The 14,648-nt window shown below is 39.6% G+C and overlaps 1 protein-coding gene across 2 annotated transcripts; it reads right to left on the bottom strand.

Annotated features, from left to right (window-relative positions):
• Positions 1-451: 451 nt before the first annotated feature.
• On the bottom strand, positions 452-14,482 carry LOC124130584. Of its 2 annotated transcripts, none has more exons than XM_046493683.2 (6): positions 14,359-14,482; positions 4,027-4,094; positions 2,671-2,743; positions 2,415-2,482; positions 1,768-1,840; positions 452-1,179 (listed from the first exon to the last, which is right to left on the bottom strand). In XM_046493683.2, exons 2-6 carry the CDS (start codon positions 4,092-4,094, stop codon positions 1,159-1,161), a joined length of 303 nt encoding a protein of 100 aa, XP_046349639.1. In that variant the 5' UTR covers positions 14,359-14,482; the 3' UTR covers positions 452-1,158. The 2 variants fall into 2 exon arrangements, with proteins under 2 accessions (XP_046349639.1, XP_046349645.1); XM_046493689.2 differs by lacking the exon at positions 14,359-14,482 and adding an exon at positions 11,133-11,156.
• Between the last annotated feature and the right edge of the window lie 166 nt (positions 14,483-14,648).

Below are 14,648 nucleotides of genomic sequence, written 5' to 3'. Positions count from 1 at the left end.
ACGTCTGGGATGCTTTTGGCAGAAGTCTGCGCACTTTCCAGAACCACCCACAGAATTTGCAAGATATTGGCACCATTTTGCAGCAACAATGGCGTCGTCTTCCCAATCATGTGTTCACAAGCATCACAAGGTCCATGCGGAGGCGTTGTGTGGCAGTTGTCAACGCACATGGTGGCCATACACGCTACTGAACTTGCGTGCCATCAGATTCTCGTGCTTGGGACTTATGATTTAAACTGTTGATGTTATTACCGAATACCGTAGGTGCTTGGAACAGATTATGGTTACCACCGTTAATTAAAATCCTTCTTTGGACATTAATGAGTAAAAATTACCCTTCTCTGATACATTTGTCCGTTGTATATCATATATAGGATTACGTTTAAAAATGTGAAGTTTTTAATTTGACTCAGTATATATAAGCGACAAAAACATTTTCATAATCATAAGAACGCTCTATAAAGAGTCCATGTACGATTCCGAATATACTATAAGCATGTGGTCATGAATCACTATCAAATAGTGATGATACAAGGTGAAAAGATGAGCATGTCCTGTCCCACCGGTGGCACCGTCTCCGAGTGGTCTCTATACATGCAGCTACTTACCTGTTTTAATTACAGAAAGAATGTAATCTGCATGATACATGCATGTCTGTACAGAAAGTGAGACTTACATAAACAACCTCCCTCTCTCGATAAGAAACGAACAAACTCAAAGACGTCCAAGACGAGCCTCTCGTTAAATTTTAGGACTTGAACACAAGGTTGAAATATGGTATGAAGTCAAACCAGTTGGGGTTAATTTCTGTCAGAGGTAAACATCGACTGGGAATAGAACGACTGAAGAGTGATGACTATTCTTCTGATCTCAAGACTGCAAATAAGAGTCGCTCGTACCGTAGCACAATAAATTACACATTTACTCAAGAAAAGATATGTTAAATATCTATAAAGCAAATGCGACCTAAACATTCGAGGTACCGGACTGTTGGTACCACTTGATTCAAGTTAATCACGTGTTCTGAATAGGACTATATGCCACCACTTTCACGTGGTAGCCTTCAAAATTATGATAGTTTGGGGGACAATCTGTATTCACGATGTCCAGATAACCAATCAGGCACTTCACACCGTACAGATGGTCGCGGAACAATGTCTACATTCGATCCCCAATAATCTGAAAAAGAACGACAAATAAATTTTATAACAAACTTGATATTTTATTAATTTTATTTAGGAATGTACTTCCTATCGAACATTTTAGAAATTAGATACAGAAAAAACCTGCAATCCCATTAAAATCAGATCTGTTACTTCGAAACGATACCTCTATGCATGAAGATCTGAGGACACGTTCGCGGAAGGACACGACGAGTAAACTTCTAATGAATCAATCAGCGTGCAGGCTTCTAAATTCTTGTTCCGATTGAGCGTAGCATTCAGACCATCATATTTGATTTCTGTATCTCGAAAACAACGTTAATCGGCTTGTGCCGAACATAAATGAGACCATTATATTGTTGTGGACATTTCTTCACGTTCGTTTCCGTTTGTTAAAATCGAAATTTTCGAATCGAGGCGGCTTAATGACATTCAAATGTTTTAGAAAGCTGACTTTTGATTGGCCCAAGAACCTACACATCCTTTAATTTGATTGGACCGTCAAGTATCGATCAGGGTTAACCTGACTGTACCTTCTATGCAGGCCTCTTCACGCAGAGAGGTACGGGATGAACGAGTTTTGAATGTGCCTATATCAGCTTACCAGGCAAACCCACACTATAATCCACGGAGGAAAGTTTATTGTGATGCAAAGATGCAGGAGGTGGTTGACAGGTCTGCAAATAATGGAGACATCTTACAAACATACATGAAAATACACTATGATGAAACCCCTAACGAGAGCGACGAAATGTTGAATTAGCCATCAGTCTACCATGACGGACAATAAAAAGAAAATCATTGGATGATGAGTTTTTAGACTGATTGTGATTTTGGACAAGGGCACATAATCATGAAATTCGACTAAGATGACATGATGTCTGAATGAAAATAATTTTGAACATCCGATCCCGATGGTGCGCAAACATGTGCTAGGGTGGTTGGTGATGAGTGAGTGAGTTAGGTTTAACGCCGCTTTTAACATTATTCCAGTTATATCGCGGCGTGTCAGCTTAATGTGGGAGGAAAGCCCGAAGTGATACAGGTCTCAGACGTTTACCACTTCGGAGAAACCCACGAGCACGGGTATGGTGCTGACAAACCTAGAAACATAATCGGGGCGAACCGGGATTCGAACCCACAATCATAGGTTTCTGGCGTGCCCAAGGGACGCAACTCTGCACAGCGAATCGCGGCGCCTTAGACGACTGGGCCACCCGTGGTTGGTGATGAGAGTAAAACAATGCTTACCGTTTCTCATCAACAATCTCCATCTGTTGTGCCACGATGATCTCAGTTTGTGACGGCTGCATCATCGTCTGCAACGTCAACACGATTGAAATACCAAAACATACTAAAATGCTTTTAGAGACTTTAAAACAAAATGTAATAATGTCACTGTTTTATAAAATCACTCTAAAATCAAAATTATGTTTGCTGAGTTACATATACAATAAGGACGATTTAATCTGATAAGAAATATTCATGAATTTATGTTTGAACTTACCAGACAAACCCAGACAACAATCCATGGGAAAAAGTATAGCGTGATGCAGAAGTGAAGGCAGTGGTTGACAGGACTGGAAGGGTTGTGACAAATAATGAAACAGTAAATGAGGTTTCCCAATGAATTGCGTTAATCAGTAGTCGGGGATATTGATTATAGTCCCCATGTTGACAACTTTATCGCGGGAGTGATCAGACTACTCAATGTGAACCACAGTCTAACGTGATCATGTTCAATAAAAATATTTGAATAATATTGAATTAAGCATTTCAATATCTTAAGTGATTGAGGTTGTTATCATTACTATTTGATAGTGATTCATAAACACATGCTCATGATATAGCAGGGTTTGGCAAGCAGTGTGAGGAGGAGGGGGGTTCCTGTTGTTGTTGTTGTTGTTGTTGTTGTTGTTGTTGTTGTTGTTAAAGCAATGACGAAAGTGTTCTTTCGGGAGAGTTGAATGGCCCTGAAAAGGGCCGTTTGGAGAAGAATAAAATCTGGAACGGGAACGGGAACAGGAACGGAAACTGCATCCTAGGAAGGCGGGGGAAGCTTCCTCATTCGCGTTGCTCTGATTCGCATTAGCATTATCGCACAGAGAGTGGCAGAAAGTAGTAGCTGCCACGTTCTACTTGCGTCTCACCAGCCCGGTCAGCTTGAGGTAGGCGCAGTGAGGGGACCACTTGAGGTGTTCCACCCAAGGATCGTCGTGGGGAGCCCATCTTCTTAGCTGCATGCCGCAATGAAATCCCTTTTCAAGGCCACCAAACTCTCCCAAAAGAATACTTTCATTATTGCTTTGCCAACAACAACAAAACAAAAGAACCCTCCTCCTCCTCCTCCTCCTCCTCCTCCCTCTGCTTACCAAATCCCATTGCCCACGATAGCCTTACTTGCTTCAGTGGAGGATTTTACGTGCGCTTTTTACGTCCTCCTCCTCCTCGCCCACCTTGGAGGGAGGCGAACGCCTCTCCGGAACCGAACGTGCCGCCATCTTGGAGGCATGCGCACGCCCTCCCGGAAACGGACGTGAGGACATCTTGGAGGTGCACGCATGACCCTGCATGCCCCTCTTCGCGCATCCGGTAAGGGGAGATAACCCTTGCTGGCTTGCGACCCCGGGTACGGTCCTGCACTACTGGTGTTTGCCGGGCATGTGTCTAGTTTTGACAACAGGGCGAATATGGGCTTGGAAGTCACGATAATAGGTTTCTTGAAGGTAGGCCTAAGGGATGCAACTCTCAATTGTAGCACGTCAGACGACGAGATAGCCAGTGCCCTCCCTTCATTGTTGGTTATCCTAACTTGCACATACTGATTCTATGGTTTGAAAGAGTTACTCATACTGATACTTACTCGTTTTGTTGAATAACCACCGATCTTCTCACTCGGGCGATCATATTGGTATTTTGCAGCTGCATCATCTGTAAAGTTATTTAGATTGAAGTACTGACATCAGTATTCACAATAGATGGCCAACTAACAAATGAACACAGTATTATGTGCACTAAGCTAGATACTTTCCCAACATATAAACAAAGTTTCAACATGAAATCGTGAAATACACATGTTATCAGTACGTTTCCTGATACAGTGAGTCGGAATTATTACTCTAACTTCAAGATAACAGTCTCTTTACTATTCATCAGAAACGCCATTCAACATCAACCAAAATCAGTAGGCACAGGTGCCTCAGAGGTTTAAGGCACCGCAATTCGTGTTGTGCTTGTAGGGGTGCCAGAATCGGGAAAACGTTCATTCGCATACTAAACTGGGCGGCAAAAGAAAGTATAGGTCGAGTTCCATGATCGATAAAAAAAATAACAAAGAAGAGGTTTTGTTGTGACTTATAATATAATTTAGGGAGGGGTATCAAATGATTGATCAAGCACAGTTTGAATGAAATTGTGCAATCACAGGTAATGTAAGCTCAAGGTAAACAATGGTGGGGTAAGAAATTTCATTTTCAAAAGTTGTCTGAAATGTCACCAAAAAATTGTCAGACACACCACAAGTTCATTGTCGACACAGTTGCTTTCAATAGCGTGTATGACCTCCAGCTGCCTAAATGCATGCTGTAATACGCCGCCACTTCGATGACGTCAGTCTTCTGATGACGTGGACTGGAATCCGTTGCCACTCGTCTCTCAGGGCCTGCTGCAATTCTTGTCTGTTGACGGGAGGCTGATGGCGTGCTCCAATCTGTCTGTCAAGATTGTCCCACAGATGTTCAATAGGATTCATATCGGGTGAGTGGGCAGGCCAGGGCAAAACGTCAACGTTCTGCTGGTTTAGATAGTTCCGAGTCAGTCTTGCAGTATGGGGCCTGGCATTGTCGTGTTGAAACAATGTCCCCTGCTGTTGGTTTTGTAAGAACGGAAGCACAACTGGCTGTAACACTTGATCTCTATACTGCGTTCAGGTTTCCCTGTATAATCACCAAATCAGTCTTCTGATCTCCACAAATACCGCCCCACGACATGACACCTCCCCCGCCGAATGGATGGACCCCTCGAATACACTCCGGAGCCAAACGTTCACCTCTGCGTCGATAAACTCGTTCTCTGCCGTCATTTCGAAACAAGTTAAACCGACTTTCATCAGTAAACAGCACTCGACGCCAATTTCTCACTTGCCAGCCTCGAACCTGCCTCGCCCATCGCGGTCTCAGGCGTCGATGTTGAGCGGTCAGTACCATTCCTCGGAAAGGACGATATGCTCGGATTCCAGCAGCACGAAGTCGTGATAGTACCGTACGTTGGCTGTTGCTGCCGTTGCCGTCGCCGTTACGAATCTGTTTCGCAGGTGAATGAGCCGTATCTGACCGTCTTCCAGTGGTGTTGTCACTCGGGGTCGTCCGGATCTAGGCAAGTCCTGTGTCCTCCCTGTCTGCCTGTACCGTTGAATCAGCCTGGCTACTGTCAATGGTGTACAACCAAACCTTCTGGCAATTTGGACATGTGTTGCCCCCATTTCGGCCATACCGATGGCTCTCTCTCTCTCTCTCTGCTCCTGTGACAGTCGTGGCATTTCTTTTGTGTGTTTTCATCACGTGTGGTTATACCCTGCAGACGAACGCATGTATACAGCTAACATGCACGTGCAGTTTATGCCATAGGCGGGAAACCTGTTTCACCATTTTTTGTCACCGCACGAGCGCCGTCAAAGGTGGTGCGTTCGGGTGAGGTGCTTTTGGGTATCTGTTCCTGGGCAGTCATATTCCCAATACCCACTTTCCACTTGTTATCGCTGTTTTAAGGAAAATTACAAATTACCAACCTATACTTTCTTTTGCCGCTTAGTTTAGATTCGTTCTGATAATGCTCCTTGGTCTACAGACAACTTCTCCCCAGAGAATAATCAGTCTCGATATCTGCCACAACAGATTCCACAGGGCGTAATAGAGAAGTTAGTGATATAGAGGATTAACCACCGTGTTTGGTTGTTACCGAAAATCCTACACACGAGTGATTAACCTGTCACGATTAGAACGAGGCTTTGCCGAGTTCTAATTGTGGCAGATTAATCACGAGTGTGTAGAGTTTTCGGTAACAACCGAACACAGTGGTTAATCCTTTTCCTCCCATAACAATACGCCATAAAAAAGTCGAGCTCGTAGTTGAAGATTTCCCGTGTTTAGTAACCACTCGGGATTCCTCCCAGCCTCGTTTTCGAATATGCTCAGTGAGACAACTGCACCATAACCAGGTAAAAAGGATCTAGCGAAGACAACTCACACGAGTTTTCCATGACAGGCAAGCCACTTGTTAGCATTCATGTTATGTTTTTTTGTTAACTATTAAAAGCTGATGGGAGTAACGTTTTGAGAATTAGTAATGTGATTTGATATTTGTTAATGGTTTTGGATTACTCGGCCCATAACTTTATTTGCATTCGTCTGGCCGTGACTATCATTCTCAATGCGCAACACTAAATAGGCCCACCTTTTTAGTGTATGTAAATACATTATTCGTTTATTTGTTCGCTAGAAACAAATGTTTTAAACCCAATTAAGAGGAAATTAAATATTGTCTTGTATATTGTGAAATATTGTTAACGAAAAACAAGGGCACAAGGAACTGTCAGCAGAATTGATCAGGCAAGATTCTATAAATACCAACTCAGGCAACTGATCAGCTGATTACATCTTCTCAAATCCATCAATGGATTGTACTATTTTTAGACGAATTTTCCTCTTTAAAACTAATTTTACAGTGAATAATTTAATATTAAAATGATGATTATTTCGTGTCATAATTTTTTTAATTTTTTTTGGTTCCCAAACATGGTGAGCACATTTGTTTTTATTATATAAAAAAAAAACTTATTCAGTGGACAATTTTTCTTTTGAACATAATATTTAACATCATGACACCAAAAATGTTACTAAATGAGTCATCTAATTTCCCCATATTTGTGAATGACAAGAAAAAATGTGAATTTGACAAGCACAATAATTTATCGTGTGTGAAACATAAATACATATGATATATGTAAACAATGAATTATCATTTCAGTAGCTCTACAAATATTTGCATTTTAATACCCTTGTAATTTTACATTGTTATTTTACTGCAACAGTTACCTCCAAACTTTATTATTTTGTTATTTTATCAGATTAGAAGTTAAGACTTACTGATAATAGGTAATTTAAAATTAACATTTACTTCTTTTTATCTTCATGAAAACAAGACACAACAATGAATATGTATTTTAGTGACCTGTTCATATGTAAAAAAAAATTGTAAAAAGTATCAAAATTAAAATTAGACATTGCTAATGTATAGAAAAGAGGTTTATGGTAAAATGTTATACGAAGACCTCTTGTTGGTCATTTCTTCATCATCCATAAATTTGAGTTTTTCTTTACTTACCATGTTCTGAAAATTTACACATGAAAATAATTTAAGGTCTCTGATTAAAATAGCGACACAGCTTTCCACTCCCAGGCAGCCAATTAGATCATGTGAAAAAAATAAACCACTGTAAACCTTGTAATGGGAGAATAATAAATAAAAATACATTTCTTATTTTGTCATATGTCCAGTTTATCATCTCAAGAAATGCTAAATAATTATCATTAAAATTAAGCTAGCTATGCATATTGGGGCTCTTTATCTGCTATGATATAATAACAATTGCATTATTATAGAGGTGTTTTTTTCAGTATTCATGGTAAATAATAAATCTTTGGTTTAAATAATATACTTGAGTGAGTTAGTATGGTTTTACGCCGCTTTTAGCAATATTCCAGCAATATCACGGCGGGGGACACCAGAAATGGGCTTCCCACATTGTACCCATGTCGGGAATCGAACCCGGGTCTTCTGCGTGACGAGCGAACGCTTTAACCACTAGGCTACCCGACCGCCCCAGAATATACTTGAGACAAACCTAATTCTACATGTCTTAATACTCTGTATTGTCTGTTAATTCTGAAATAATTAACTGTGATATTGAGTTTCTACTTAAAACTAATAATATGAAATTCATTTTGAGATTATTTCATCCTATCTAAAATACAAAAAATATATTTTAAGATGCAAAAAATGTACATCATTGTTGAAAAAAAAAAGAATATTGTTTTTGAAAAAAATACCTAAGGTTGATTGGTGCCCACCATCTTTATCCTCGTCATTTTGTCTGCTTCCTATAATAAATCAAAATAGTAAAGAAAAAATATAAATACATATATTACCTTCTGGAGTTTACTTAGATTTAGGTATGACTTAATACATTCAAGTTTAAACGGGGTAATGCTGTTTTTTCATAATGAGTTTCTTAATTTCCTGAGATAGTGTGTTTAAATAATTGAAATCTTCATGTTTCAAAGATACCAAATAATTATAGGCCAAAATACATTAATTATATTGATCTGGATAAACTCCACCTGTTGAAAGGGGAAACATCTGCTGTGGTTGCAAAACATCTTGGTCGTGAGATGTACGGTCCGTCCGGCAAAGATTGATCGTTTCCTGCATTTAAATTGAGTATTGCTTTAGATCCAAATTATCTGAGTGTTTATTTTCTCATTCTGCAACTGAATCTGGTACATTGGGAAGCCGAAATTCTCTGATATATCTCCTCATATCACACCCCTCCTACCCCCACAAGTTTTCTCTCAGTCACCAACTTTGGGCAATGGAAACATCGTCACTACGGAAATGTTTCGCCAGCTGGGGATTTCCTGTACTAGACGACCTCGGGTATCCCCGATCCGAAAATAGTTCCGTCAATTATTTTTAGCCTGCCAATCAAAACGCGATGACACAACTCTCCACTCTCAGCCAGCCAATCAGATTTGGTGAAAAAAATAAACCACTGCGAATAAACCACTGCTGGCGATTGAAGATCAAGTCCTGTTATGGGAGAAGACACGTACATGAATTGATCGCTTAAAATCAGTAATCGGGTTTATGCGAAAAGGGGAAACATTTCCTGTTCTACCGGTACCCACTCACACAGTCTGCATGAAAAGTAATTGTTTGTTTATTGCAATTGCAAACATCCTACTCTTGGATTTCACCAAGGTGGTAGACATATGCTTGACTTTGGGGTCTCCTCACAAATGATATGCCGCGATTTTGCTGGTATGCTTTTTCAAGTTTCCCCTTGTTTGAAAACATATGATTCTGATATTTTATTTATTTATATAATGAAGCGTGCATCTGAGCCTCATATCATACAGGAAGTGTGAAAGCTGAGGTTGTTCACTGACTTACGAACACCAGTGGCTGGAGTGGTTGAGGAAGTGCTGAGTTAAATATTTCCAACTGCATTTTTTTTTTAAACGCTCTTGAAAGTTCACAATGAATGAAAACCTACACAAAACCTTCAACATGTCAACTCGTCAAAAGTTGATCATGGTGTCAAAACTCATATAAATGTCTACTCATTGTTACTACAATCAAGGGCATGTTGTATTTACTGCGGGAAGAACATATAACTCAAAACGGAACCGGTCGGACACTCTTGCGATTACATATGTAGAATTGTATCACACGATCTAATTTCGTTTTTGATTATGATTTGTCGGGCTTAAAGATACATATATATATAGATAAGGATAATTTATACACGAGCCGTGGCTGAAAAAGTCTGAGCCTCACTACGGCGGATGTATAGTACATCCTTAACTGTTTGCATGTATTAAGTACACTACTGTCCATGTTTACAGGCTTAATTTGAACCAAATACACAACCAGGCAGCACACTTCTGCAGGCATCAAAGTAGTGGTCTTTTTTATTGTTTTGGCTCAACCCCGCCCATGTTAAGTCAATGGGAAAATCGATTTAAAATGTTCTCCTCAAGTCCTCTTTCCATGATCATAGGGGGGAATTCCCCTTTACAGTTAAATATAGGTCACTATATACACGACTGAACCGTCCGCCATTTTGAATGACAGATCGATTGAAAATACATTTTCATCAACAAACGACAAGAGTATATGACGTCTATGTACATATTTATTATCCCCAGTACATTTAGGTTAGATTGAGTTGGGGAGCTATCCCACACTAGTTAACCTTTACAAAATATGAATATCCAAAAACTAAAGCTGTACATATCCCGATTCATTTATGTCTCAATATTCACACTATCTCGGTGCATTTTTCGCGTGTCAACAAAGCGTCTAACTGTAATACTAAATGTCAGGTCAACAGGCTCGTTTCAGTGCGACCGAGGTGTTTGTTAAGATTAGGTCACCCTAACGACTGGCTGGCTTCTAGCTGGCTCACTCTCTCGCTTTGCAATGAATGCAACCAAGGCATGTGAGATATACATACTGCACAGCGGCCATGTTGGATATTTATGTGTGTTTAGTATACGTTGTCAAATATGATATTTTTCTGTCCTTGAGAGAATTAACATAAAATCATTGACGTTTATGCTTTCTATATATTATTATCTGACTCTAGTGAAAGCAGTAAGGTAAAAGTCGCAACAAATACATGTGAAATATGTAATTCTCTGTTGACTGTTTAAATTTGAACATTATATCACATATATAAAATCAGTCGGATTACTGTTTTTTTCAGTTTTTCATACAGATGTATTGAAATAAGTTACATCTTTATCTCAACTATTGAAATACATTAGAGTTTGGGATAATAATCCATCACAAAAACACATTGCATATATGAAGTCGGCTATGAAAGCACAGACAATGTATATATGAGGGCTAGTTTTGATAATACCCAGCGGGCAAGAGGTTGTCTTCTCTGACGTCCGCACAAGCACAATAAAACGAAGAGAGGCTTCTACTACTGAAACTCCTCAATGCAATCCGGGATACCGCACAAGTACCTACGACATGGATACAAGCACTTGTAATCCCAATCAAAAAACCAAACAAACCCCCACAGAACCCAGAATCATACAGACCCATATCACTCACATCAAAAATGTGAAAAACCTTGGAACAATAATAAAAAAAAAGACTTCCACACTAATTTCTTACATGCACCCCAGAGCGGGTTCACGCCAAACAGAACCACCCTAGATCACATCATTCGAATTGAACACGACATCAGTGTAGCCCAGGCTAACAAACACTATCTTCTAGCTATATTTATCGACTTCTCAAAAGCCTTTGACATGATCTGGAATGACGGTCTAATCACTAAATTGTCAAACAAAAATATTAAAGGACGCATGTTAAACTTCATACACAACTTTCTCAAAAATAGCACCATAACTGTAAAAGTAAACAACACACTTTCTGACCCACATCCCATCCAAAACGGTACACCTCAAGGCAGTGTCCTTTCTCCAACACTTGTCAATCTTATGATCGATGACATATTCACAGACATCCGCTCAACAATCAAACCAGCTAAATTTGCAGACAACGCATCACTTTGGACTTCACACAAAACACTAGATACAGCGCAGGAATACATCCAACAAGCACTCAATGATATTGACACATGGGCAAATACATGGGGTTCTAAAATCAATACTGACAAAAATGTAGCCATACTCTTCAAAACACCTAACATGCAAAACTATAATACGCCAAGACATTATGTTAAACTAACATTACTTGTAATTGATATGTTATGAATTCTATAATGGGAAGGTTTTGAAATAAGTAGGTCATATGCGATTTTAGTCTTACATTTTACAATAATTGAAATTCAGTATTTATAGTGTAAATGTTATTAATTATAGGCACCGTCCTAGACATCGACTGTTGGCTTTGTGCCCGATTGAATGAGATGTTATGGAGGTGTCAACTCTCATTTGGAGATCAGTCTAGGGTCACCTCGAGACATGTTAGTCACGGTGTGGTAATGCTACGTTCATAGATGGAGAATCCGACCCGTAATATTCGCTACACATCTATGGATATTAACAACCAAAGTCGGCAATTGGTTGTCTAAGGGCGTTATCACGTATCCATGATTAGCATGTCAGTGTTCTAATAGATCATGAATAATTCATTGTTTTGATTACTACCCCTGTTATAGAGTTACCTTCGGATATAGTGAGGTAGCATTCCATTCTCAGATGGACCCACAATATTCGCAATGCATTTGTTACTAGAGACATAAAAGTTGGCCCTCGGATTTCTAAGGGTGCTACTATCTCATAATCATGACATGTCAGTGAATCAGCTATTATAGACATATACACAAACACGTCAATATTCAGTTCGAGAATCCATATATTTTCAGACCTTATGTATTGTATAATTATGTAATAAATGTTAGTTTATGTTATTTCTATATACCCATAATTCCATGAAGATACTGAGCCATGAAAAGGTGTTTCTCGTTGAACAGAGCACAGACAATCACCAATTGAATAAACCATTGAGTACGAAGAGGTAGAACAGTGAGACCCTATACAAATAACTTATGCATAGTTAATAATGGTATTAAAAAAAACTAATATAGATTAATATAACAAAATAAATGTAATATCATAATGATAATTTATAATGGTTAATTAATTAGTTATAGAACAGTTTTTCAGTTACCCCCAACAAACGCTCATAAAAACACAAAAGTCTTAATGAGAAGACATGGTATATACAACTGCAATATTATTTCCCCATACTACATAGCATAAATGCAATGTGCATATGTTCAATATGCTAACAGAGTAAATGATTTAATCTTTATATCTAAAATTATTTAGGATCAGATATCATGGCACCAGTCAAGAAAGCATACACCTGTAATGACTGTTGGAAATCTACACCTCAACATTTAACCTAGACAGACACAGAGCTGCTTTTTACCATAATACCCGGTATTCCTGCCCAAACTGTAGCCTGAAACTCAACAGGAGAGATAATTTACAACGGCATATCAACATAGCACATTCATCCCAAACAAGTAGGGGGTGGTGTTACTAATAACCAAGATAACTCACAAACCCTACAGAGAACAACTTATCCTTGTAGCCAAGAAGCCATCAAGGGGACTATGAAGGCCCATACCATCTCTGGGGAGGGCATAGAAAGGTTTGACCCTTTGCGGTTTTTAAGAAGTCATTATGAAGAGTTGGTTGGTTGGTTTGTTGTTTAACGCCGCACTTAGCAATATTGCAGCTATATGACGGCGGTCTGTAAATAATCGTGTCTGGCCCAGACAATCATGTGATTAATATCATGAACATCGATCAACGCAATTGGGATCGATGACATGCATCAACCAAGTCAGCGAGCCTGACCACCCGATCCCGTTAGTCGCCTTTTACGACAAGCATGGTCCCCTTTTACGACAAGCATAGTCACCTTTTACGGCAAGCATGGGCTGCTGAAGATGTATTCTACCCCAGAATCTTCACGGGTCTCATTATGAAGAGATCAAGTCTTATCTGAAGGAAGCTATCAAGGAGAAGGGGGCTGTACTACCTAGCCATTAAGGTGAAAATGACCCGTCGACGTTGTAAAAGTTGTATCAAAGCAGACAGAATGCAGTATTCTCTGTATATTTCACACACCATTGATACTGATGTCAAAGAGTTCTCATTAGAATATGATGAAAATGCATGCCGATCAAAGACAATGAAACAGGTAACACCTAATTTTCACTGGGACTACCGTTAGAACTGGAACTCACAATGTGCTTGGTGATATCGCGCAGTTGTAACAAGTTCATGTGTCAAGCAACACGACAGTTGCCCATACACAATTTAGCAGCAGTTGCCCATACACAATTTAGCAGCAGTTAACACACGTCATGGTTTCTTTTGTTTGTTTGTTTGTTTGTGGTTTAACGCTGCACTCGGCAATATTCCAGCTATGTGACGGCGGTCTGTAGAATAATCGAGTGTGGACCAGACAATCAAGTGATTGACATCATGAGCATCGATCCGCGCAAATGGGAACGATGACATGCATCAACCTAATCAGCGAGCCTGACCACCCGATCCCTTTAGTCGCCTTTTACGACAAGCATAGTCGCGTTTTAACGGCAAGCATGGGTTGCTGAAGACCTATTCTACCCCGGATCTACACTGGTCCATGGTGTGTAAATATGGCTGGCCCGTGCTCGTTGTAAAACGAATGTTGGAAGGTGCTGTTGTCACGAAGTACGAATTTACAGTTTATGAACACAAGTATATGTACTATGTTAGGAATCCAGCTAGTGTATTGGCACATATATCAAAGATGTGGCCCTGAAATTTGAACAGTTCTGTGTATGGGGTTCGAGATGAGACAACACGCCTACCTTTACAGGTAACTTGCTTCACTGTCCCCATCAAGATCACATGCGGTTGATAAAGCATACATGCTATCTTGTTTCCCTATTACACGGTTATCATGATTGATTATTACTGTGTTGGAAGGATAAGATATATGGATGAACAACTTCTTTATTACAATTAGGAGCGACGTTTCGGTGTAGGTTCTAACACCCTTATCAAGCAAGTGATAACGGTGTTAGACATCGTTATCAAGCAAGTGGACCAACACCGAAACGTCGCTCCTAATTGTAATAAAGAAGTTGTTCATTCATAT

This window comes from Haliotis rufescens, unplaced genomic scaffold, assembly GCF_023055435.1.
Source record: "Haliotis rufescens isolate VD_foot unplaced genomic scaffold, xgHalRufe1.0.p SCAF_9, whole genome shotgun sequence".
Classification (NCBI taxonomy): domain Eukaryota; kingdom Metazoa; phylum Mollusca; class Gastropoda; order Lepetellida; family Haliotidae; genus Haliotis; species Haliotis rufescens.
This window is presented reverse-complemented; position numbering and strand designations above follow the sequence as displayed.